This window comes from Gorilla gorilla, chromosome 3 (genome assembly GCF_029281585.2).
Source record: "Gorilla gorilla gorilla isolate KB3781 chromosome 3, NHGRI_mGorGor1-v2.1_pri, whole genome shotgun sequence".
In the NCBI taxonomy this organism is placed as follows: Eukaryota; Metazoa; Chordata; class Mammalia; order Primates; family Hominidae; genus Gorilla; species Gorilla gorilla.
Window position 1 is genome coordinate 64,574,000 of NC_073227.2, and position 27,345 is coordinate 64,601,344.

The 27,345-nt window shown below is 36.6% G+C and overlaps 2 protein-coding genes across 49 annotated transcripts in view; one reads left to right on the plus strand and one right to left on the minus strand.

Annotated features, from left to right (window-relative positions):
• ADGRL3 (adhesion G protein-coupled receptor L3) overlaps positions 1–27,345 on the minus strand; it is an 860,164-nt gene that overhangs the window by 265,740 nt on the left and 567,079 nt on the right. The gene's annotated exons all lie outside the window — the stretch shown is intronic.
• LOC101147574 (small ribosomal subunit protein eS12-like) lies at positions 24,839–25,270 on the plus strand. The gene has a single exon (XM_055385316.2). The coding sequence runs from the start codon at positions 24,847–24,849 to the stop codon at positions 25,246–25,248; it is 402 nt and encodes a 133-aa protein (XP_055241291.1). The 5' UTR covers positions 24,839–24,846; the 3' UTR covers positions 25,249–25,270.

Here is a 27,345-nt window from a genome sequence, read left to right on the forward strand (position 1 = left end):
TCAGGATAACCCATTAAAATAAACTTCCGTATTATAAAAAGACCAGAAATGTCTAACAAGTATCTTCAGTTATTTTCTAGAATAATTCTAGGAGAGCTTCCCTATCAAAACAACTCGCCAGACATCAACTTTTTTAAGACAGCACTTGCACTGAGGTTAGGAACATCATTGATAGTATCCTTAACTAAATGCCACTCTGCTTTTTATCAAGAAACAATTGACCTAAAAGAAGATGGTACAGACTAGAATGGACCCTCTAAAATAGACTCATGAAAATCATTAGCTAATGGATTGTGCCAAGTTTTCTCAGTGTTCAAAGTGCACTCAATGCTTCAAAACAGCAGTCATTCCTCCTGAATTTCATGATGATAACTCAGGTTCTGCCTTAACTGTATTTACTTGGAGAATCTTTAAAATATTATATATGTATATATTCATAGCTATGTTTGTATATCTGTATCTATATATCCCATATGTACAATATATACATACATTATTTTTCCTGTTTCTGTTTCATTTCTTTGCTCATTGTTACAGATGGTTAAGAAGGTTTCTTTTTGCTAGCCCTTACAAGGCTGAGCCAAGTAAATTTCACTAACTTTAATCAAAGTCACATGTCCCAGTACACAAGAGGTTCAATGGTAAGGCAGTGTCATGCCATGGCATTGAAGACAGGTTCTAGAGATGCAAGACTTGTGTACTAATTGCAGTTACATAACCCATGAACTCTGTGGCCTGGATATATTGATCTCTCAGCTTCAGTTTCTTCATCTATAAAAAGCAAACAATCCCTTTTCATAGGATTGTGGTGAGGATTTTTTTTTAAATCATATATAAGAAGCAGGGTGCTTGTCACATAATAAGCACCCAAATGTTGAACTATTGTCATCATCATTGCCTGTATCATCACTATCTCACAGTTGCTGCCTCTGAGACAAACAAGACAATACTAGCATGGCTAATCAAATCCCTTCTGAGACATAGGGTACTTTAGCTTGGTGAATAAGAAGCTGGTATTTAAAGAGCATATTGTTGCCTGAGGTTCAAAACACTATCTTTAACTGAGGCATGCTGGGCAAGTTGGTTAGCCTCTTGGGGGTTCTGCATCCCTATCTATAACATAGGGCTATTGATAGATATTTCATAGAGTAGGGGTCAGCAAACCATGGTCTGCAGACAAAAGCTGGCCATGGCCTGAGTATGTGTGGTCTGTCATAGAAGAATGTTTCCTCTATTTATAAAAGTTTAGAAGAAAAAAACATACAGAAGTAGTTATAGAAAGAGAAAAAGGAGGAAGAGCAGCTGCAGCAGAAGTACTTCCAACACTGGTAGCACACGTAGCCTGCAAAACCTAAAATATTGACTATCTGGTCTTTTACAGAAGAAGTTTGCTAGTCCCTGTCATAGAATTATTGTGAATAGTAAAGGAACTAATATGTGAAATATACTAAGCAGATAACCTGGCATAATTGTAGTTATCATTCTTGCTACTAAACTTATCAGCATTCCTCTAAAGAACATAGTAAAGGATGCACCATACAAAATTCTTCTTGGACCACTTTTTAACCACTGATTATGGATCTATCTATCTATCTATCTATCTATCTATCTATCTATCTATCTATCTACCTATCTATCTACCACTGTATAACTATACAATATATGGTGTATATATATCTATATATCTATATACTGTTTATATATAATATATAATAATATGTTATATACAAAATATCCTAAACTCATTAGAAAGAGCTTTCTGAAAAGAGTTCTAGCCAGGTGCCAAGGCTCATGCCTATAATCCCAGCACTTTGGGAGGCTGAGGCTAGTGGATCACTTGAGGTCAGGCATTCAAGACCAGCCCAGGCATGGCGAAACCCTGTCTCTACTAAAAACATAAAAAATTAGCTGTGTATAGTGGCATGTGCCTGTAATCACAGCCACTCGGGAGGCTAAGGCAGGAGAATCCCTGGAACCCAGGAGGCGGAGGTTGCAGTGAGCCAAGATCGTGCCACTGCACTCCAGCCTGAGCGATAGAGCAAGACTCTGTCTCAAAAATAAATAAATAAATAAATAAGTAAATAAATAAACAAATAAATAAACAAATAAATGAGTTCTACTTTCCTTGGTTCAAAAAATATGTTAAATATGGCAGAAGAAGATGTACAATATTACCTTTGCCAAGAATCATTTGGCAAAAAGAGTTTAGATGATTTTGTTTCACACATCTGCATTTAATGGCAGTCAGTCCTACAATAAAGATTTCCATTTCAGAAACATATGTGTATGTAAATGTAGACACACACACAGACACACACAGACACACATGCACATATACAGAGAGGAAAGAATCATAGGTGTTGCTTTGTGTGTACCTACCATGTGCTCAATTTTATCATAAGCAATAGTCACATACTATGGGACTTGGAAATTAATTTCCAATGGGATTTAATGTGATTTTTAGCTCTGACAAGTTTTTAAACCTAGAAATTGTTGATCGTTACCCCTTGCTATTTTATTACTAATAAGTACAACACAAGACAATAGTGTAAAAGTTAGTAAAAAAAAAATTGTTTCAGAAAATTCATGCTACCCTACTTGCCCGTAAGGTGCAAAGGTGGAAATGAAACAGAATTGAACAATAAAGATCAAGATACCTTTTCTAAACATTATTACATCATCCTCACTCTTCTATTTGCCAGATGTTCTAGAAGGCTATGCCTTTTCATATTAATAGATGGCTGTGATCCAGCGATTTTCGTAAAGTCACAAAGCCCATAAGAGGTGACTGTGAAAATAAAATAGCTAACAAGTATGACAATACATTAATTATTTAACATTAATAATTTGACATTAATTATTTAACATTGATAATGACATAGATCCTGATACACAAGTTGAACATGAAGGAGAAAATTAACCAATCCATTAAGAACTGGGAATTCATTGACATGAGAGTGAAACTTAATCTAGAAAAGAAAATATGTTGTTGGGTTTTTTTCTCTAGTAGTGTGAATATTTGGAACAAACATGCAGATGTTTTCTTGGTTTATCATTTGGCTTGTGTAAAAAATAAACTGTTATAAAAGGTAACATGAAAATGAGGATGAGGATAATGATCACACTGATGATATTTACTGAATATTTAATTCTGCTAAACTTTCTGTGAACTATTTTATAATCTCACTTTCTATCCTCACACAAATCAATGAGGTAATTGCTACAGTTCTTTCTACTTTATCGGAGAGGAAACCAAGTCTCAGTTTAAATTATGCTTTATTTTTTCCCCATACTCTGCCTAAAATTTGCGTTAAGTTCGGAGAAAATATAATCCCCAAATTAACACCCAGGATCGTTTAGAAACACCTTTTTGTAGGGTACTTAATTCCAATATTTGTTTAAAATTAAACAATTGATAGTTTGAAACATTAGTCTTCATACATAATAAAATGTGAATATCCTTTTAAGACACCAGAGTTGTAACCAAAACTCTGATTTTCCTATGTTTTAATTTACCTTGCTTAAATTCTCTGTAGGCACAAGGCTTTTGAGGAACTGAAAGAAGGAAAGTCTCTAATTTCACTTGATTTGGCCATGTAAGGATAAAAGGCAAGGGCTTCTGAGAAATCTCTTCAGTTCTTTGGAGAAGTAAAGGGGTGCTATGCCTGAGAAGCAAAGGAAAAGCCAAATTGACAGGACAGGAAAGAAAGGGAAGGCTGTGAATGCTGAACTTTAGAAATGCTAAAGATAAGGGGAAAACAATTCCATCACAAAATCACATGGTTCAATTACCAAAGCCCCAAATATAGAACGGGTACTAACTGCTCCATGTTGAAATACTTCTTTGTATTTTTTTATCCTTTTGTATTTTGTTTTCTTTTGAAATTTGTATCTACTCCTTTACATTTAGATTCATTAATGTTTAAACAATTCTAAAGAAAAATTCAAGATCATATCTGGTAAGTAATCAACAATTACTAATAAAAATTATAACGACAGCAAATACCAAAAAATAGAGGCTATCCAGAGTTAGCATGAAAAAAACTCAAGCAAAACAGTAAAGCCATTTTCAAAGTCATGATAGATTTGATCATGTGTTATTATTAGAACAGGCATCTCGTCTTTTATGAAGTCATCAACAAATACTTATTGAATCCACATAATATATACAGCCAGTGATTCTCCAACCCTATCCCCTCAGAATCTACCTTCAGGGCATTGTCAAATTTCATAAGAGCTCTGACTTCAGTTTCTGATTTGGTTCCTTTATCTTTGATCTAGAGAGACCCAGCTTTTCTAATCTCCACCAAGACTTACTATGGTAAAGAGGCACAGACACTGATGACAGAAAGAAGTCCAACAGATACGCTGGGGTGGAAAAATGCTGAGCCTCTCTGTGGAGGAATTATGATGAAGATTCAGAATGATTAAGGCCTAGCTCCTTCCCTAAGAGACCCCATTCTAATAGAGACAGCAGAGAGGTGGCAGCATGTGCAGGGCGTCATTTGCATATCACAGCACAGGGACCACAAGCAGTCCATTGTGTTAGGATGCAAACTACAATGTATAAGAAGTAGGATATGGGTGGCTCACGCTTATAATCCCAGCACTTTGGGAAGCCAAGGCAGGTGAATCAGGAAGTCAGGAGTTCGAGACCAGCCCGGCCAAGATAGTGAAACCCTGTATCTACTAAAGATATAAAAATTAGCTGGGTATGGTGCTGGGTGTCTGTAATCCCAGCTACTTGGGAGGCTGAGGCAGGAGAATCGCTCGAACATGGTGGGCAGAGGTTGCAGTGAGCTGAGATCGTGCCACTGCACTCCAACCTGGGCGACAGCACTAGACTCTGTCTCCAGAAACAAAAAGAAGTAGGATATGAGGCAAGGTATGCAAGTAGGATTAGATTATGCTTGTATTTGCCAACATGGTTGATGCATTATCTGTTTGGGGAAGCGGAATAAAAAATCTCTCATTTTATTTTTTAAGAATAGTAGTTGCTTTGAGTTTCTCAATAAACTACACACACGTCTATGCAATAGTGAAAGCCCCCAGGAACAGCTGAAAAGTATTCATTTGCAGACGGTAGTTGATAAGCTAGAAAAGTGACTCATTTTCTTTATGTATATATATTTTATTTCACAACTTGTACAATATATACTCTCTAGACATAGTTAAATGGAAATGAGTTCAAATGATTTGCTCAAGATCACATATGAACTGGAAAGAATAAAATGCAAGAATTCTAATCAGTAGTTGCTGTCTAATCATTCTTGAGGTGTTCTTTTTAAATATAGGTTGTGGCACACAGAGTGGCTCACACCTGTAATTCCAGCCCTTTGGGAGGATCACTTGAGGCCAGGAGTTCAAGAACAGCATAGCAACATGTTGAGACCCTACCTCTACACACAAAAATAAATATTAGCTGGGCATAGTGGATTGTGTCTGTAGTCCCAATCATTCAGGAGGCTGAGATGGGAGAATTGTTTGAGCCTAGAAGTTCGAGGTTGCAGTGAGCTATGATCATGCTACTGCAGTCCAGCCTGGGCAACAGAGCTAAAAAATAAATACATAAATTTAGGTTGAGCATAAAACTGATATTTTTCCATTTTTTAGAGAATAGTTATAATTGTTTTAGTTGATAGGTAAAAAGATCCTATGAATAGCTCTTCAATTTCTCAGTAGCCTGACATAAAATTATTCATGTAAAGTGCTTTTACTGCATAGGAATTATCTGAACTGCTTAGGCATGAAAAGAAGTTAAGCGATAAGAAGTTATTCATGTAGAAGTAATTGTGAAAGCAATGACAATAAGTAACTTTCCTTAAAATAATTTACAGTTAAGATCTATGCTCAAAATTGTCATTAGTTCACAAGCAAACATGAGAGAAAACTGAAGGAGCCACCACCTAATGGTTTACCTCATTTAGGCTTAAAACTTACATATGAGCTAGTGACTCTTACAACACTGCTACCCTATTCTTTAAGTCAGTCAATCATCACCAAGTACATTTTGAGTTCTTCTTTATGAAGAATATCTCCACAGGCAAGTGAACAATCACTTGTCTTTCCTTTCCAGGAATCTCAATAACAGGAAGCTTTTATTTGTTTCAAATGGGAAGAAATAGACAACAAGAAATGAATCATGGCTGTACAGATTAGCATTATTTCTTCAAATGAATTCACAGAAAAATATCACTCATTATTTAACAAGAGACAGGTGTTTTCTTCTTAGATTAACTCGTTTAAAAACCAACCAATGTGGTCTTTTCAGAAAGTATTACAAGCAGAAATTTCCTTTCTCTTTTGAATACATTAGTAAAAGACATCACAAAAGCATAAGCTACTACAGTGAAAAAAATACTAAAGACAACATGTTGTAATAATTCCTCCACTCATGTCCTTATCTTGTGAGAGCAAAATGACCACCTGACTAATGCACAGGTGACAATGACTTATTTTCTCTCCACTGGTAAATGAAATTATAAGTAGAAGAAATGGCTAAATACATTTGTTTGAATATTATCAATGAAACTAGTTCACGTGTTTAAAACTCTTTAACAACAAAAATAAGTATGATCTACCTGGTTCTCTCAAGGGCAATATAACCTTATCCACTACGACTGTGTCTGTGCAAAGTTAATTATGACATCATGCAAATAGCACCTAGCACCTTTTTTATCTAATAGATTTCCAATGATTCAATGTACTGGTCCTTATGTATTAGAGATTTATTCTACTTTTTCCAGGTTTCTAATGTACTTTAAATCTATATTTTACTTTAAGTTACTATTTTTCTTTTTTGAAATTAAATATGTGAATACATTCTCATTCATAGTATAGATTTAGGTAAATTATGACTACACATTTGTTTTTGGCACGACCATATGTTGAGGTCATATTTCTCAAGGTAAGTTTCATCAAGTTTATTAAAAAAGCAATAGGGATTTAAAAAATAAACTATACTTTATAACTTATCGTTTTGAGTTTTGGAAGTATCCGGTAGCTGTCTGGAGGGTAGGCTGAGAGTGGGAATAAGGATGGGGAGGAGTATGTTGAGAATGGAGGCTGGGGGTAAAATTAGTTGTTGCAAAAGACAAGTAATGTTGGGAGCCTGACATGGTTTGGCTGTGTCCCCACCCAAATCTCATCTTGAATTGTAATTCTCACAATTCCCACATGCTGTGGGAGGGACCCAGTGGGAGGTAACTGAATCATAGTGTGGGTCTTTCTCGTGCTGTTCTCGTGATAGTGAATAAGCCTCATGAGATCTGTTTTTTTGTTTGTTTGTTTGTTTTTGATGGAGTCTCGCTCTGTCGCCCAGGCTGGAGTGCAGTGGCGCAATGTCGGCTCACTGCAAGCTCCGCCTCCTGGGTTCACGCCATTCTCCTGCCTCAGCCTCCTGAATAGCTGGGACTACACGCGCCCGCTGCCACACCTGGCTAATTTTTTGTATTTTTAGTAAAGATGGGGTTTCACCGTGTTAGCCAGGATGGTCTTGACCTCCTGACCTCATGATCCACCTGCCTCGGCCTCCCAAAGTGCTGGGATTACAGGCATGAGCCACCGCACCCGGCTGAGATCTGATGGTTTTATAAAGAGGAGTTCCCCTGCACAAGCTCTCTGTCTTTGCCTGCCTCCATCCAAGACGTGAATTGCTGTTCCTTGCCTTCTGCCATGACTGTGAGGCCTCCCCAGCCACATGGAACTGTGATTCCAATCAACTTTTTTTTTTTTTTTTTGGTAAATCGCCCAGTCGCGGGTATGTCTTTATCAGCAGTGTGAGAATAGAGTCATACAGTAAATTGGTACCAGTAGAGTGGACCGTTACTGAAAAGATACCTGAAAGTATGGAAGCAACTTTGGAACTGGTTAACAGGCAGAGGTTGGAACAGTTTGGAGGGCTCAGAAAAAGATTTTAAAATGTGGGAAAGTGGGCAGGCACTGTGGCCAATGCCTGTAATCCCAGCACCTTGGGAGGCCGAGGCGGGCAGATCCCGAGGTCAGGAGTTCAAGACCAGCATGACCAACATGGTGAAACCCCATCTCTACTAAAAATACAAAAATTAGCTGGGTGTGGTGGCATGCACCTGTAATCCCAGCTACTCAGGAGGCTGAGGCAGGACAATCACTTGAACCAGGGAGGCAGAGGTTGCAGTGAGCCGAGATCGTGCCACTGCACTCTAGCCTGGTGACAGAGTGAGACTCCATCTCAAAATAAATAAATAAATAAATAAATAAATAAATAAATAAATAAATAAATAAAGGAAAAGTTTGGAACTTCCTAGAGACTTCTTGAATGGCTTTAACAAAAATGCTGATAGTGATATGAATAAGGTCCAGGTTAAAGTGGTCTCAGATGGAGATGAAGAACTTGTTGGGAATTGGAGCAAAGGTGACTCTTGCTATGTTTTAGCAAAGAGATTGGTGGCATTTTGCCCCTGCCCTAGAGATGTGTGAAACTTTGAACTTGAAAGAGATGATTTAGGGCACCTGGAAGAAGAAATTTCTAAGCAACCAAGCATTAAAGAGGTGACTTGGGTGCTGGTAAAGGCATTCAGTTTTATAAGGGAAGCAGAGCATAAAAGTTTGTTTGCAGCCTGACAATGTGATAGAAAAGAAAATCTCATTTTCTGAGGAGAAATTCAAGCCTGCTGCAGAAATTTGCATAATGAGGAGCTGAACGTTAATCCCCAAGACAAAGGGGAAAATGTCTCCAGGCCATGAGAGAGCTCTTCATGGCAGTCCCTCCCATCACAGGTCTGGAGTCCTAGGACGAAAAAGTGGTTTCGTGGGCCAGGCCCAGGGTTCCCCTCATCTTGGTACCCTGTGTCCCAACTGCTCTAGCTGTAGCTGAAAGGGGCCAATGTACAGCTCAGGCCATGGCTTCAGAGGGTGCAAGCCCTAAGCCTTGGCAGCTTCCACATGGTGCTGAGTCTGAGAGTCCAGATAAGTCAAGAATTGGGGTTTGAGAACCTCCACCTAGATTTCAGATGTATAGAAATGTCTGGATGCCCAGGCAGAAGTTTTCTGCAGGGGTGTGGCCCTCATAGAAAACCTCTGCTAGGGCAGTGCAGAAGGAACTCCACACAAAGTCCCTACTGGGTCACTGCCTAGTGGAGCTGCGAGAAGAGGGCCTCTGTCCTCCAGATCTCAGAATGGTAGATCCACTGACATCTTGCACCATGCACCTGGAAAAAGCTACAGACACTCAATGCCAGCCCATGAAAGCAGCCAGGAGGGAGGCCATACCCTGCAAAGCCACAGGGGTAGAGCTGCCCAAGACCATGGGAACCCACCTCTTGCATCATTGTGACCTGGATGTGAGACATGGAATCAAAGGAGATCATTTTGGAGCTTTAAGATTTGACTGCCCTCCCTGGATTTTGGACTTGCATGGGGCCTGTAGCCCCTTTGTTTTTGCCAATTTATCCCATTTGGAATTGCTGTATTTACCCAGTGCCTGTACCCCATTGTATCTAGGTAGTAACTAACTTGCTTTTGATTTTACAGGCTCATAGGTGGAAGGGACTTGCCTTATCTCAGATGAGACTTTGGACTGTGGACTTTTGAGTTAATGCTGAAATGAGTTAAGACTTTGGGAGACTGCTGGGAAGGCATGATTGGTTTTGAAATATGAGGACATGAGATTTGGAGGGGCTAGAAGTGGAATGATATGGTTTGCCTCTGTCCCCACCCAAATCTCATCTTGAATTGTAACTCCCACAATTCCAATGTGTCATGGGAGGGACCCAGTGGAGGTAATTGAATCATGGGGGTGGGTCTTTCTCCTGCTATTTTCATGGTAGTGACTAAGTCTCATGAGATCTGATGGTTTCATAAAGAGGAGTTCCCCTGCACAAGCTCTCTCTCTTTGCCTGCTGCCATCCATGTAAGACATGACTTGCACCTCCTTGCCTTCTCCCATGATTGTGAGGCCTTCCCAACCATGTGGAGCTGTGAGTCCAATAAACCTCTTTCTTTTATAAATTGCCCAGTCTTGGGTATGTCTTTATCAGCAGCGTGAGAACAGACTAATACAGAACCTAAACTAATAGTTCTGGTTTTTAGCCTCCAGTTATTTAAAAGGATTAAGACATACTTCCATCAGAAACACTGATTCACAAAGCAGTCATTCTCAACAGAGAGAAAGAGTGAGAGAGACCACATTAATATAACTTTTATTACAGTATATTGTTCTAATTGTTTCTATTTTATTATTAATTATGGTTGTTAATCTTTTACTGTTCCTAATTTATCAATTAAACTTTATTATATGTATGATTAGGAAAAAGCACGCATATAAGCTTTGGTATCATCCACAGTTTCAGGCATCCACTAGGGGTCTTGGGATGTATCTCCCACAATAAGGGCAGGCCTACTATACATAAATGAATGTACAGCCAACCATTGCCAAAGGAGTTGTGTGATATTCCCAAAATTTGGTTTAGAACTTTGTTTAAAATGAACATATATTTCAAGATATGGGCAATTTCCAATAATGTCATAGTAAAAATAACCTATTTGTTTTAAAACCAAGAATTTAAATATGAAATACATGAGGCAGGTAAAAAAGAAACTCCAACATAATGATAATCTGTAGTGACCAAGGAAAAGTTAAAAGTTAAACGGAGTTAACTTTGCTATAAAAACAGTGAAGTATAAAAGTTACAGAAAGGATCTCTTCCAAATGACTAAAATGTATCCTAAAAGTTTTAGTGCTTAAACACTCTCACTTAGGTAGAATATTCTGCTACTCAGCATGACTCATTTTTTAAGAGATTCAAACAGGAAAAGATTTATTCTATTTTTAATAACAGGTGCTGAGGAAAAAGTATGGCTCATTCATGCATTTGTATTTTATATTTTGCCATTCTAGTTTTGATTATTCAACATTTTTTCTGTGCCTGTTTTGGAAGCTTTAACATTGTAGTTACATAATGTATGTTCTAGTATATAAGCATATTTTGGCAAAAGTGAAAATACTGATTAAACATTAATTACACTTCGCTAGTAATGGAGACTTATTTCATTCCTTAGAAAATTGTTTGAAAATCAACTATCAGTCAATTTTACTATGAAGCATCAATTAAATACTTAAATTTCAAACTTGCCAATTAAAAGAAAGGTTAGTTTCCTATTACTAGCATATAATCGCTCAAGCATAATTAGAAAATTGAAGCAAATGGAACTTTATTTTGTATTTTGAAGAAAAAGTAAATCTTAAAAATAAGCTTCTTGCATATAATTGCCAATATATTTGATAATCCTTACATAAAGTGATTATAATACTCAAAGCAATTGCTTTACTCAGCACGCTTGGTGATTAATTGGCCTGTCTTCAAGTGTGTCATATAGTAAAGCCCTCAGAACATTTCTTCTCTCTAGGAGTTTCTTCCTTTGTTAATAAAGACCAACATATATGTGTGTGTACACACACACACACACACACACACACACACACAGAGACAGAGAGAGAGATTTTACTTGTATTATTTAGTGAAAAGTGTTCCAAGAAAACATAAATTTGGTAAATAAATACGTACTTTTCATTCTAATCAGTATAATCTAAAATTGAGGTAGAGTTATCTTTTTTAAAATCCCAAAAATAAGTAAAAAAAAATCTAGATAAACAACATATCTTTAGTTCATCTGTCTATTTTATGTCATAATGCATGAATTTCTAATATTATGACTCTTTTGATAAATTTGATTAAAATGTTTCTTATTCTCTAATTTTAAAAGTGAAGAACTGAGACTTGATTTAAGATTCCATAATTAGACTTTAAGATTTAAATCTTTATTTAAGATTCCATAATTGGTTTTAAAACAAATAGGTTATTTTTACTATGACATTATTGGAAATCAATTGCCCATATCTTGAAATCTTATTTTGGAAAAAGCACTAATTAGTTTCCTTAATTGTAAACTCATGAATCAATGGATGTACATAGATCCTTAAATTTTAATACACTCTCAGTCTACATTAACATGGTCTTGTATTTTGAGTAGCTTAATAATCAGCCTCCTACATTCTTTTTCTGGCAATTCAGAGATTTCTTCTTGGTTTGGATCCATTGCTGGTGAGCTATTTGATCTTTTGGGGGTGTTAAAGAAACTTGTTTTGTTATATTACCAGAATTGTTTTTCTGGGTTCTTTCTCATTGGGGTAGATTATGTCAAAGGAAAGATCTGGGGCTCAAGGGCTGCTGTTCAGATTCTTTTGTCCCACGGGGTGATCCCTTGATGTGGTGCTCTCCTCCTTCCACTAGGGATGGGGCTTCCTGAGAGAAGGACTGCACTGATTGTTATTGCTCTTCTGGGTCTAGCCACCCAGCAGAGCTACCGGGTTCTGGGCTGGTACCAGGGAGTATCTGCAAAGAGTCATGTGATGTGATCTGTCTTCAGTTCTCTCAGGCATGGATACCAGCACCTGTTCCAGTAGAGGTAGGAGGGGATTGAGGTGGGACCTTGGTTGTAGTTTTGATTGCTGCACTGGTTTTCACTAATGCTGATTGTGCTTGCAGTAAAGTTGTCACATGGATAGACTCAGGACCTCTGGTTAGCCAGGATGTTACAGGCGGTAGAGTTAGCTGTTGTTTTCTCCTTTCTTAGGGCAGGGTTGTTCTTTTATGAGTTGCTCTAATGGTTATAGCAGCACAATTCCCAATTGCAAAAATATGGAACCAGCCCAAATGCCCATCAATCAACAAGTGAATAAAGAAAATGTGGCATATGTATGTATGTTGTGGACAGCTATTGGTTTTGCAGTAGCATTTTTAAACTTACTGCTTTCTTCACTTTATTTTTTTCTATCATTTTTTCTAAGTTATTTTCCAGTTTTAATTTATGTGCTCTGTTTTATGTGCCAAGGTAAGGCATCTTAAACCTTTTCTGGATTTTTTAGAGTGATGAAACTGTTCTATATCTTGATTGTGGCAGTGAATTTATATGAATCTGTCATAATTTTTTGTACCCTGTATTAAAATGAGTGAATTTTACTGTATAAAAATAATATTTTATTTTTGAATAATGAAAAACTATTTTGGAAATAAGGCTGGGTATTCATAAACAAAAAAGAAGAGAATATATTTTATAGTTCTGACAAGGTTTCAAGTACTTATTAGTGGAAAAACATAATTCTTTTGAATGAATTTGTTTTGGGTATTAAATTCCACTGGATGGTTTTCTCCCTTCATTGGCATAAACTAATATGGGAGTCCCCAGTACACTCTTTATGTTGTTACTTTATAAAATTGTAAAGAACATACAATAATATTTTCAAAGCATATAGCGCTAGATATTGTCTAGCAAAAAAATTAGTCATTCCCAAATCACTGTCATATGTACCTATGCTTTTTGTTTTAAAAAAAAGTATGACTATACTTTTAATATTTACTAAAAGCTGGGATATTTGAAAGATAACGTGAGGATAGTTGAAAATCTTTATAGAATTTCAGGAAGTCCAATAATGTCTGGATAGCATATGCAATTAGTGAAAAACAATAATTCATCTTATGTGACATATCAATTAGAGAAAAATGATACCTTCAATTGTGATGTTATTGACTTATTCACAAATTTTATCATTTATAGAATATAAGAGGAATCCTTTTATCTTTTCCGGTTGCTTCTAGCAACCTCTCAAGGTATATACCTTGCCCGGGAAACTAAGAAATGTCTAACAAATGTATTTTAATTAATTTTGTTTCAAATTTTTCTTTATCTTTTGTGTACTCATGAATGCCATCAGTCTTAGCATCACAGTATTAGCAGTGTGACAAGTTTATTCTCTTTTTTAATACTGAAGGATCTCGTAAGTAATCAGCTTAAGACTTCACAAAGATCTATTTTTTTATTGCCACTATAAAATGAGAGTTGTCAATATAAAATATTTGATTTTATTTATACATTAATAAGCCTATCCTAGATGTGTGCCTAGATATGTGAAAGCATAATGGGCAAATGGTAGAATATTTTTGGAACAAAATCTCATTTAAGGTAAAAATCTTATTAATTTATAAGCTCATCTATGGGGTAAGAGCTACAATTTTTTAACACATTGCTTATGCTTTCCAATATGATGTCCTATTCAGATAGGGAATCTGTTTAAAAATAAAAACAAACAAAAACTATGGGAAGTGTAATACTCCGATGGCTAATGGCAATAGCGGCTAAGATAAGGGTGCCTTGTCAAATACCTTGCATCTCCTCTTTTTCCCCATGGTCTCCCTTTTCCCTCTTTGAGTATTATTTTATCATCTCACGAATGCTCTTCCTATTCTTTCTCCATCTGGTTTCTTTATTTAAAGTCTGTCCCCAATGGGAAGGTGTTCATTTTTGGCAAGAGTCATATGTTACATCCTCACAGTGCTTGCCAAATAACCTCACTCAAAGCAGAATGAGTGAGTGAATGAATGAATATTTAAACCGTAGGAAGAAGAGTAAGAACTATTGACTAAATGCTACAAACTGGCTGCTTACAAATCCATTCGAAACTTTATACATTTCTAGTAAGAAGAAATCAGCCTTTCTGAAGACAGCCATCAAACCAACATTGAATGGCTTTCTATTAGCATGAATGTAGAATGTATGGATCAGTGGAAACATGAAACGAACATTCTGCAAATAAAGTTGTACATATTATCCAGCTAGTATATATAACTGTCTTAGATATATGTCTTTTAAGCACATAAAAAAATCTCTATTGTCTAATTATATAACCTACACTGCCAATAGCTCTGTCACCCGGCCTGGAATGCAGTGGCATGATCTTGGCTCACTGCAACCTCTCTGGCCCAGGTTCAAGAGATTCTCCTGCTTCAGCCTCCCAAAGAAGTAATTTTTAAAAATACCATTCCAAAAGCTCCACTGTTTCTTCCTAACCAAAGTTTTTACTCTGGAAATGTTACATTAAATTAATCTTAGCAAGAAAGATTCCCCTAAAACCATTAAGAATAATCAAGCTCTATAAAAAGGATAAACTCACTGCAGTATGCCTAGTTGCCAGAATACATCTCTGATAATGTTAGAAATAGCACTGCATTGATGAGCTTTTATTTGGTTAAAGAAGGAGAAAGAGAGAGATTAAGAAAATTCTATGGGTTTATTCAGATAATCTGTGGCAGAAGAGCTCCTGAAACAAGACAAGAAGATTTGCAGTTACCCCTCTAAGTCAGCTATATTATCAGTCAACAGGCAACCATACCTTAACATTGGATTTACTCAGGTTCCAATCATTAACAGATTACATTTTGTTTCCATGTTAGAAGGTAGGTAACAATATTTTGAAATTTTAGACCTTAAAAGCAGTGCCACCTACTTTACACGAAAGGCATCATGTGAAGAGGCAGAGTTGTTGAAGTTAATTTTGCCAATTTTGCATCACTTTGGAAATGAACGAGATTTGGAGCACTGCAGAATAAAAACTGGCCAAATAAAAAAAGTATATTTTATCAAAGAATAAGAATTTGTTTTCACCCAGTGATTTCTGGCTACTTGATCATGCTCCTTTTAGGAAGAATGAAGCATGAATACTTTCTCTTCCAAAGCTTCTTTTCAGATATTTCAAACTACCTTCTATGTCTCTCTCTTAATCTCCCTCCTAACCCCCTTTATTTATTTATCCCCTATCTAGCCACCTATGAATCCTATCAATTTATAGATTTATCCATCTATTCATTTATTTACACATAGCACTCACATGTCACTTACATGTCATTCATTGTTTTAAGTACTTTACAAATATTAACTCACTCTTCTTAACAAACTTGACATATAAGTACTATTATAATTTCTCTTTTACTGATAAGGGTACTGAGGCTGAGAAAGGCTCAGTAATTTTCCCAACGTTATATAACTAGAAAGCAGTGAAGCCATTTTTGAACCCAGGCAATTAGACTCGATAGCCATTAGCTAAATACCCTCATCTTTCAACCTTTCGTCTATTGGATTATAGTTCTCAGAATTCATACCAACACAGGCATCCTCCTGTGAACCAACTCTCACATTTTGACATTCCTCCTAAAAGCTGATACCCAGGAGTTCTGAACCCAATTCTTAGGAAGCGTTCTGACCAAATGGGAATAGCATGAAAATGTTCACCTTTGTTCTGGGTGTCATTCTATTATTAATGTACCTGAAGACTGCATTCATCTTTCACACCCCATACCCCAAACTGTTGTTACAAAGTGAACCTGTGGTTCTCCACATTCTGTAAACTTGTGAAGACAGGGACTGAATGTGTTTGATTCATTGCATCTGCAGCATCTTGTGAAGTGACTGGAAAAAAGTGAGTCAACTAATATGTATTTGCTGGCCTAAAATGAATTAAGGGGTTTTTGTTGTTGTTCACATGTCAAGCAGAGTCTCACATTTTGGAATTGTATAATACACAAGGAAATAAAAAAACCTAAGCAGAGGACTTAACATTTAGCTGTGTTAGATTTCATCTTTTAATTTTAGATCCTTGATATAGGCTGTTCAAAACCATTTGATTCTTGATTTTGTCATCTGGTCTATTCAGGTATTCCTTCTAAATAATCTGTCATCTAGCAATTCAAATTGTCATATCTTCTATATCTTCGTCAAAGTTATTGATGAAAAATATTGAGCAAGAGAGGGCCAAGGACAAAGCTTGTCAAAATTCTCATAAGACTACTTTCTAGGCTAACTCTGATTAATAAACATATTACTTTATTCTCTTTGGGTAATTCAAGCTACTTGTGAGGACGTTACATTATATTAGGTCAAGTCATAAAAGTTGCATTTTCTTACATCAAAACTGTCAGATATTGGCAATTTCATATAGTTTAACCTAATCTAATGTAGTCCACATTTCTTCATTTTCTAGGAGTGTCATATGAGATTTTGCTAAATATCTCATTTAAATAAAAATAAGTCCACATGATGCATAACTTTAATAAGATGTATATTATTTTGTTTAAGATTTATTATTATTAACTTGATAAATTTCACAAAAATAAGAAATTTTGTTATTTGGCATAACTTGACTCTTCAAGTTTGTTGCCTCTATAATCAAATAATGAATTCCTCATCTATGGGGCCAAGGCTCTTACTTTATCTCCCACAGCTTTCAGTAAAGTATTTTGCATATCATAAATATTCACCAAATGTTGAATAAATAAAATAAAATAATTTTGAGTGTGGTCATAACTCATTCAGCAAAGAACCTTCACTGAGAGGCTCTATATACAATTTCTTAGAACTACCTCTCTTCAAGATATTTCCTATCACCAATCTAACTTCTATTGGCTTTAATAATTTTTGGCAAAGCCCACTCACATGTGGACATACCATATATATATAGAGGGAAAACACCCTTTTTTCATTAAAAATAACCTCACAACCTCTGAAGGTCTATGGGAATTAAATACATACTGAATCACCCAGGCACTTGGCTCAGATATAGAGACACTGCTGATGGTGGCATGACAAAAGGATAAGGTAAAGTAACATCATCTGCCACAATCATAATGAAATCCCAAAACGAGTCATAGAATCCCTTAAGCCACTGATATCAAGAAATGCAAGTTTAACCTCTGTTTGGCCCTCAGGCAAAATTGATGCCACATTTAAATACTCTGATATTAGTGTTTTTGTATCACTGTATCAACTACTACATGACACTCTAATGCTGAACCAATAGAAATTAATTTCTGATAATGCCAGGTCTAGTCAGTGGAGCCTGTGAATACGTTTCTTATCAAAATCAAGAGTTCTTAAATAGGCTTATGATACAACAAAGTCACTTATAATTAGAGAAAAATATCAGCAGTGACTATGGGATTCTTTGCAATTATGGATTTCCCAGTGCTTGAATTAAGACTTTGGCTCTAAAATGAAGCAGACTGACACATTCAGACTATGTCTGTCAATATTTCTGGGCTAGAAAGCTCAAATAATTCCAGTATCCTTCGTAAGCTGTCTGACTGCTTTACTGGCAGAGTCTTCTTTCTCTATCAGCATGAATTTAATATTAAAAGATTATTGCTTATTTATTTATTTATTGTTAAAGTAAGCTTCCATTTTCTACCATTTAGTAGTTTTAGGTTAAGAGGGAAAAAACACCAGTGAAATTAGCAGTGTCCTTGGTATGTGAATGTGTATTTATCTGTACTATTCTTTTGAAACCACAAAGCCAAAGCATTCTAAAATATTTTTTCTCATAATTTGACCATTTTCCCCATTTGTCTGAGGTTTATTATGTTTATCTGTGGATGACTACTGTAATATTTTTAGCACTACTTATTAAAACTCATGTCTTAAAGTCTTGCTCAATATTGCTAATTAACTTCTTCATTACCATAAGCAATGCTGCTAAGCTACAGTACCGTCATAAAATTTTTTAAATGAATAAACAAAATCATGTAATATAAACAATGATACAGCTGCTCATTGTTTACACAGCTCAGCAAATAATGGCCAAGTGCTACTGACTGAATCAGTGAATATTATTCCTTCTCATTAATAGAAAAAGAAAGGAATGTAGAATAAGCTGTGCACATCAAAATAACAGGGAACTCACATATTTAGGATGCAATCAATGTTGCATCTCTGTCTGTAGTGCTCATCATACTCTGCCAAAAGATAACTACATCCTCCTCATCCCATTTCAAGTAATACAGTCAGCCTATTTTAATCATAAAAAATTGCTTTGTAATTTAAAAGGATCAATTCCATTACACATTCACTGTAATTCATTTAAGGTCTTAAGCACAGAATTGGGCACAAATTTAGTATTCGATAAGTATTTGTTAAAAGAGTGAAATATGCAAAATTACATAACCTTATCATTTAGAATAATTAAGGACACCTAAAAGCCCTCTGAATTATCTCAGAGACAGTATACTTAGAATCTAAATATAGGTAATCATGATGGCTATTAGTGAAACAAGAAACGGATTCATATTTTAAGCTTTACTTTTTCTTATAGTTTAGAAATGCTTACACTTCCCAAGGCTTGTGTAAACTTTAATTTTACCGCTTTTACTATTTCATATTATTTTAAACAGGAATAATATCAGAATTGCCACACATCCTAATAGAAATAGGGTAGAGTATGAATAAATAAATCAACATCAGTAACAAAAATCAATGACTGTATTTTCATTTCTAAATTGGAGTTAGAGTCGGGATAAAACTAAAAGAATTAATGAAAACCGAACAAAGATCTTCAGAATAACCGGCTACTACTCACCCTAAGTTACTAAGCCAAAGATTTCTGGAAGTAAACTATAATGATGCATATATAAAAGAAGTGAAGAGAGAGGTTAACATACATAAAGAAATGTTTCTCTTAAAAGCACTTATTTCACTAAATGAGACAACATTTTCTTTCTTTTTTTTTTTTTTTTTTGGAGGCAGAGTTTTGCTCTTTTTGTCCAGGCTGGCTGGAGTGCAATGGCACGATCTCAGCTCACTGCAATCTCTGCTTCCCCGGTTCAAGTGATTCTCCTGCCTCAGCCTCCCAAGTAGCTGGGATTACAGGCATGCACCACTGTGCCTGGCTAATTTTGTATTTTTAGTAGAGATGGGGTTTCTCCATGTTGGTCAGGCTGGTCTCGAACTCCTGACCTCAGGTGATCCACCCTTCTCAGCCTCCCAAAGCACTGGGATTACAGGCGTGAGCCACCATGCCCAGCCGAGACAACATTTTCATGCATAATTTTAGAAATTAAAAAGATATGTTTTTAGAGTCCCTTTTAACCATATTAGAATATTTAATTCAACAGATTCAGATTTGAAAAGATGCTTTTACATTTTATAGTCTTAGTTGGATCAAAGTCAAGAGATGCTTCTGTCTTTAAGAGAAAAGTAAGAGCAACAGGATCTGGAACAAACACATCAGCCTGATTCAGGATGGGCAAGATCTCTGGTTCCCTACATTCACTCAGACCTCAGCTGGCAAAGCTGAGTGCCATTCATGCTGGCCTTGCAGAGCCAGAATAAATTAACACAGTCAGAAAGAGGGATTGGTCTCACAGTATTTCAAAACAGCTCTTCATCTGTCTATGTTTAGGGAAATCAGTGGGAATGGATGGAAGAAGGTATCCATCTTGTGTTGTAGACTATGAGTTAGTACACTGAGAAAATTACAAACATACATGAAAAATTGAAGTTCTACCTGTTCCTATTTTTGAGTATGAAACATAACCTTTGCCTTAAGTTAAAATATGGAAATCCAAGGTATTGCCCATGGTGAGAATAGAAGCCTATTGGTTCCTTTTCTAAATTCCTTTAACCTATACTAACAGGTCTAATTTATCTTTTTGTCCATTTTTCATCTCTCCTGCCTCCAACATATGAACAGATCAAAACACTGCATGATTGCCTGGAGTCTCATTGCTCTTCTCACTGTGTTAATTGATTCCAGCTATTCAAGGTGAGGATAAATGGCATTCTGTCTGGCCAGGATAAGCCTGTGAGGGACATGTCCATCCTATATCAGGCGGCTGCTCTTCTCTATCAACCATACAGGCAGTAATTCTGTGAGGACACAAAACAGGGTCATTTACTAAAACAAAGTGATGTGCTTCACTGCCTGAGCAGCCTAAGTCTAGAGAGGGAGGTAGTATATATATATTGCTCCACAGCTTCTTAATAGATTAATACACTTATTCATGCTAAGATACAAATTCAATTAAATGTTAGGAAGTCGAGAACAGTGATTCTTTTCCAAACCCAGAATCACCATAAAAAAAATACTGACCCAGGGCCTTACTTCAAATACTGAATCAACACATCTTAGGGCTCTGATTTGATGGGATGTGGGAGAGACAGAAAATCAGCATTTTAACATGATCCCGGGGTGATTTATATAGTCTCCTTGCATTAGATAGGAAATTTAGAAACATCTAATTAGTCATTAGATAGGAGATTCAGAAACATCTACACAAACATCTTTATAAAGGCAATCAACAAAAATAGTCACAGAAATTTAAAACACAAAAAACAGTTTAACATATTTTTACTATATTTTGTAGCTTATACTAACCTAGTAGTAGCTATGGAATACACAATAATTCTCTCCCCCTTTTTTTTTTTTGAGACAGAGTCTTACTGCAGCACCCAGGCTGGGTGGCTCAGTGCTGGATCTCGGCTCACTGTAACCTCCACCTCGGGGTTCAAGCAATTCTTGTGCCTCAGCCTCCTGAGTAGCTGGGATTACAGGTGCCTGCCACCATGCCCAGCTAATTTTTGTATTTTTAATAGAGAACAGGGTTTCACCATGTTGGCCAGGCTGATCTCAAACTCCTGACCTCAGGTGATCCACTCACTTAGTCCTCCCAAAGAGCTGGGTTTACAGCCAATAATTCTCAAATTTAAGCAGCTTGTTACAAGTAGATCGCTGGGCTCCACCCCCCAGAGTTTCAGATTCAGTCTAAGGTGGGACCTGACAATTTTTCTTTGTAATAGTCCTTAAAAAAAACTCAGTTAAGTGTAATCTATATGCATATAGGTTTGATTATACAAATGAATATGATAGGACACTTCTAATTCACCAAATAATTTAAACTCACTGATCACTAAACAAAATTATTTGACTCCCCAAATAATTACATAACATTGTAGTAAAACATTCTAATATTTCCTCTACAAGCGATTTTTTTTTTTTTTTTTTTTTTTGAGACAGAGTCTCCCTCTGTCACCCAGGCTTGAGTCAAATGGTATGATCTTGGCTCACTGCAACCTCTGCCTCCTGTGTTCAAGCGGTTCTCCTAATTCGGCCTCCCAAGTAGCTGGGATTACAGATGCCCACCACCGTGCCCAGCTAATTTTTGTATTTTTAGTAGAGATGGCGTTTCGCCATGTTGGCCAGGCTGGTCTTGAAATCCTGACCTCAAATGATCCACCTGCCTTGGCCTCCCACAGTGCTGGGATTACAGGCGGGAACCACTGCGCCCAGCTTACAAATGATTTTTAATATTATTACACCATGATAATGACCATCAGTAGTGCTTCTCTCATCAAAAGCATTCACTCAATATTAGGCTAACAGTCAATACTAATGGTTAATATTAATAATAACAAGGTTCGATGAGTATACCTACCTATTCCTTCCAAGGGAATGTAAGTACAACATAAAAAGGGCATAGTTGTATAAATTTTAAAAAACAATGTTGCAGATAGGCAATTTTTACTTGTTTTACTGTGAAAGCTGAAAGCAAAAATTTTAAAGTTTCACCTCTGATTAGAATGGTTGACTCTTCTTTTATTCAAATTCAGTGTTGGCATTTTTACACTTAATGGTTTTCTTTTCATGTTTTTCTACGTTTGTCCTTACAAACAACTGGTGAACGCTGTTTGTTTGAACTGTTCAAATGTGAAAGTCAATAGGGAGTACCGCTCAACCAAATAAAGGTTGAGTATTCCTTCTCTGAAACGTGTGGGACCAGAAGCATTTTGGATTTCAGATTTTTCCAGAGTTTGGAATAGTTGCAAATACATATTTGAGATATCTTAGGGATAGGACCCAAGTCTAAGCATGGAATTCATTTATGTTTCATCAATATCTTATACACGCAGCCTGAAGGTAATTTTATACAATGTACTTAACAATTTTGTGCATGAAACAAAGTTTTGACAGTCTTTTGACCGCAATCTATCACATGAGGTCAGGTGTGGAATTTTCCTTTTGTGGGAGGTTGTTGACACTCAGAAAGTTTTAGATTTTGGAGCATTTCAGATTTCTAATTTTCACCTTAGACATGCTCAATCTGACATGACACTAGAACTATTTCTTAAGTCTCTGGAGTGAAAGACCAACCCACTTTGTTATCCTATGTTTCCCTAGGAGAGTAGATTCAATGTGTTACATACTTTTTCAGGGCTATTTAATAAACAGACAGAAGCAAATCCCCTAGCAATACTCAAAACTTTTAAGAACTGCATTTTTTTCTTCCTTAGCAAATAAATAAATAAATAATAAATACTAGAAATAGAGGAAGGCTCTTCTCTTGCAGTTTTATTTTCACAGTAATACTTTGGCACTTTCCCGGGAATTTGTGTGTCCTAATGACGAGGAGGTGCCAATTAGTTAGCTGGATAACTGTCCTGAACAAAATTAGCAGTTTTTACATTCCTTCATGGAATTCTAAGTGAACTATCAGTCCTGTGTTCACGTGAATTATTAGATTAATCTTCAGAAATTTATTTCAAAATTTCAAAGACTGAATATATTCACTAAAATGCTTGGTATAATACAGAAGAGCTCAAATCTGAACTACTCAAACATTAAGTACCGTTAAACCTTTGGATCACATGTAGTAAAAGCATGTACTACATAAAATAAAAAGGCATATAGTGAGTAATTAAAAAACCTTTTTTTAGAGAAATTTTCTTTTTTTTGAGATGGAGTCTTGTGCTCTATGGCCCAGGCTGGAGTGCAGTGGCGCGATCTCTGCTCACTGAAAGCTCCGCCTCGAAGGTTCAGGCCATTCTCCTGCCTCGGCCTCCCGAGTAGCTGGTTCTAAAGGCGTCCACCACCACGCCCGGCTAATTTTTTGTATTTTTGTAGAGACGGGGTTTCACCATGTTAGCCAGGATGGTCTCGATCTCCTCACCTCATGATCCACCCGCCTCGGCCTCCCAAAGTGCTAGGATTACAGGCGTGAGCCAGCACGCCTGGCCAGAAATTTTCAAATATAAACAAAAGCAGGGAAACGAATAAAGATCTAAATTCCAAATCATTTAACCTGCTTTCAAAAACAATAGCAATATATAATGAACATTTCTCAGATCATTATATATGTTTATTTAATAGTCGCACTGTTGACACACTTAGTAAGTGATCTAATAATTGCATACAACTTTAATGGAAAAGTATAAATCAATACATTCAAGAAGACTCTTGTTGATGCATTATTTTGGGAAAAAGTTCTCACGGAAAAGATTTATCAACACAGAAATACCAACTGAATTTTCTTTTTCTTAATACAGAGGATTTCATTACAGATACATTTAATTTACATAAATTCAAGTAGTTCTTTTATGTTATTACAATACTATAAAATTATACTTTGTAAAGATACTTTTCATTATGTACTCCATACTTTGTACAATAATATATAATAATATCTGTACAGCACATAGGAATATAGTTTTTAAAATTCAGTATATTTTATGATCTATTGAAGAAGTTTCAAAAATAATTTTGATTATACTAAACTTTAATAGTTGATTTCAGACCCTGACCCCAACATATAGTTTACTTCAACTAAGTGATTATTTCAGATATTCAATTTCTTATGTGAATTCTGTCCTGCAATTTAAACCTTTTATAAATCTTTTCTGGTTATCTTGTTTTAGTAGTAAAAAAAATAAAATAAAATAAAGAACTCAAAACCCCTACCTTCATTCACATATAATAGTCTTCTTGCTCACTGTTAGGTTTAGAAAATTTTACCTTTTCGGCGCGTGAGGCCTCTTTCCCTGCTGCCGCCGAGTCGTGCAGAGGCGGAGGCTTGGGTGCATTTAAGATTCGGCTTCACGGCTTGGCGCAGTGGCTCACGCCTGTAATCCCAGCACTTTGGGAGGCCGAGGCGGGTGGATCACGAGGTCAGGAGACCGAGATCATCCTGGCTAACACAATGAAACCCTGTCTCTACTAAAAATACAAAGAATTAGCTGGGCGTGGTGGCGGGCGCCTGGAGTCCCAGCTACTAGGGAAGCCGAGACAGGAGAATGGTATGAACCCTTGAGGCAGAGCTTGCAGTGGAGCCGAGATCGTGCCACTGCACTCCAGCCTGGGCGACAGAGTGAGACTCCGTCTCAAAAAAAAAAAAAAAAAAAAAAAAAAAGATTCGTCTTCACCGGTAACCCACTGCCATGGCCGAGGAAGGTATTGCTGCTGGAAGTGTAATGGACGTTAATACTGCTTTACAGGAGGTGCTGAAGACTGCCCTCATCCACGATTGCCTAGCACGTGGAATTCACGAAGCTACCAAAGGCTTAGACAAGCACCAAGCCCACCTTTGTGTGCTTGCATCCAACTGTGATGAGCCTGTGATGTACGTCAAGTTGGTGGAGGCCCTTTGTGCTGAACACCAAATCAACCTAATTAAGGTTGATGACAACAAGAAACTAGGGGAAAGGGTAGGCCTCTGTAAAACTGACAGAGAGGGGAAGCCTCATAAAGTGGTTGGTTGCAGTTGTGCAGTAGTTAAGGACTATGGCAAGGAGTCTCAGGCCAAGGATGTCATCGAAGAGTACTTCAAATGCAAGAAATGAAGACATAAATCTTTGGCTCACACACACACACACACACACACACACACACACACACACACACACACACAAAGAAAAAAAAAAGAAAATTTTAGCTTTTCCATTACTGTAAAACTGGGAACTTGAATTTGTGTCATGGTATTTCAAATTCTTAACTCTAGAACATTATCAGCTAAATCAATAGTCTTGTTCATCCACTGAGCTACTTTGCCATGTTCCTGAAAGCTTTTAGTTAAAAAAAAAAAAAAAAAGCTGTCATAGGAATCTAGACCATCTGGCAAGTCAATATATTCATACTTGGGGGATAATTCAGTGAAGGTTATGAAAAGTAGCAGAATATGCTGCCCCAAAATATGCCACTTGGCATATTGATGATTTTGAACTGAAGACAATTGGAAATAGATACAAGGCAAGCTCTAAGCAGACTATAAATTTACAAAGGTATCCCCTCCCTCCTCTCTACTAGGAAAAATAGAAGTTAATCACCAGAGACAACTTTAAACCTTTATCAGCCTGGAGACAGCACCAGAAGGATCCACATAATAAACCTTAGTAACTACAGCAGTCTCCTCTTATCCGTGGAGAATGTGTCCCAAGGCCCCCCAGTGGATGCCTGAAACAACCGATAGCAGCAAATAGTACACATACCAGGTTTTTCCCCATACATACACACCTATAACAAAGTTTAATTTATAAATTAGGCACAGTAAGAGATTAACAACAATAATTTATAATAAAATAGAACAATTATAACAATATACTGCAATAAATTATATGAATACAGTCTCTCTTTCTCTCAAAATATTATATTGTACCATACAGTCATCTTTCTGTATCCACATAGTATTGGTTCCTGATCTTCCCGGGGATTTTCTGTGGATGCTTAAGTCCCTGATATAAAATGGTATAGTATTTGCATATAACCTACACACATCCTCCCATACAGTTTAAATCATCTCTGCATTACTTATAATCCCTAATACAATGTAAATATAATTTAGACAGTTGTTATACTGTATTGTTTTTCTAAAAAATCGTACTATTTTTTATTTTATTTTATTTTTTTATGTTTCCCTTTCCTGAATTTTTTCTTTTTCTTTTTTTTTCTTGAGACAGAGTTTTGCTCTTGTTGCCCAGGCTGGAGTGCAATGGCGTGATCTTGGCTCACTGCAACCTCCGCCTCCCAGGTTCAAGCGATCCTCCTGCCTCAGCCTCCTGAGTAGCTGGGATTATAGGTACCTGCCACCGTGCCCTGCTAATTTTTTTGTATTTTTAGTAGAGACAGGGTTTCACTGTGTTGGGCAGGCTGGTCTTGAACTCCTGACCTTAGGTGATCCTCCTGCCTCAGCCCCAAAGTGCTGGGATTATAAGCATGAGGCACCATGCCCGGCCTGTTTCCTGAATATTTTTGATCTGATGTTGTTTACTCACCTGTTTGCAGACCTCGGTTGACCGCAGGTAACTGAAACTGCGGATAGCAAAACTGCAGATAAGGGGGAACTACTGTAGCTCTCATGTTCCATTAGTTTCCCCCATATATTTACCTTCCCACAATTTGCTGCCCTTACAAGCTCAAAGTTCTTTTCCTTTGTCTTGCCACTTCTCTACAAAATCTGTTGTTTTTTTGTTTAGATGCTATATAGCCCTAAATTCCAATCACCCCTTTGAGTTACTCATCAGAGTTCTCCCATTGCATCCATGAAGAACTCCTTAATAAACTCCTGTTTTTCTCTTGTTAATCTGTCTTTTGTCAGTCTAATTTGCTGGGCCCCACCAATGAACCTAAATTAGAAGGAAAAAGGGTTTTTCTCCTTGCCTACAGTGGTATAAAAATATTTTTTTAAGAAATTAAAATATCAAGAATTGTTTAATAAGCACAGTACCTGCAACGCATGGCAGTTATTCTTATAGGCCACACTCCATTAAAGTTTCAGAATAAAATTTTACTTTTCGGAAAAGTGAGGGCTTCTTTTATTAACAATGTAATAATTTGGTGGAAAGAATTATAGGAATAAAAGGTTGCCGGTGCTTTAGGAGGTTATAATCTGGATTGTTCTGCATTATTATTGCAGCTTGAGGCCGAATGAGACAATAGTACTA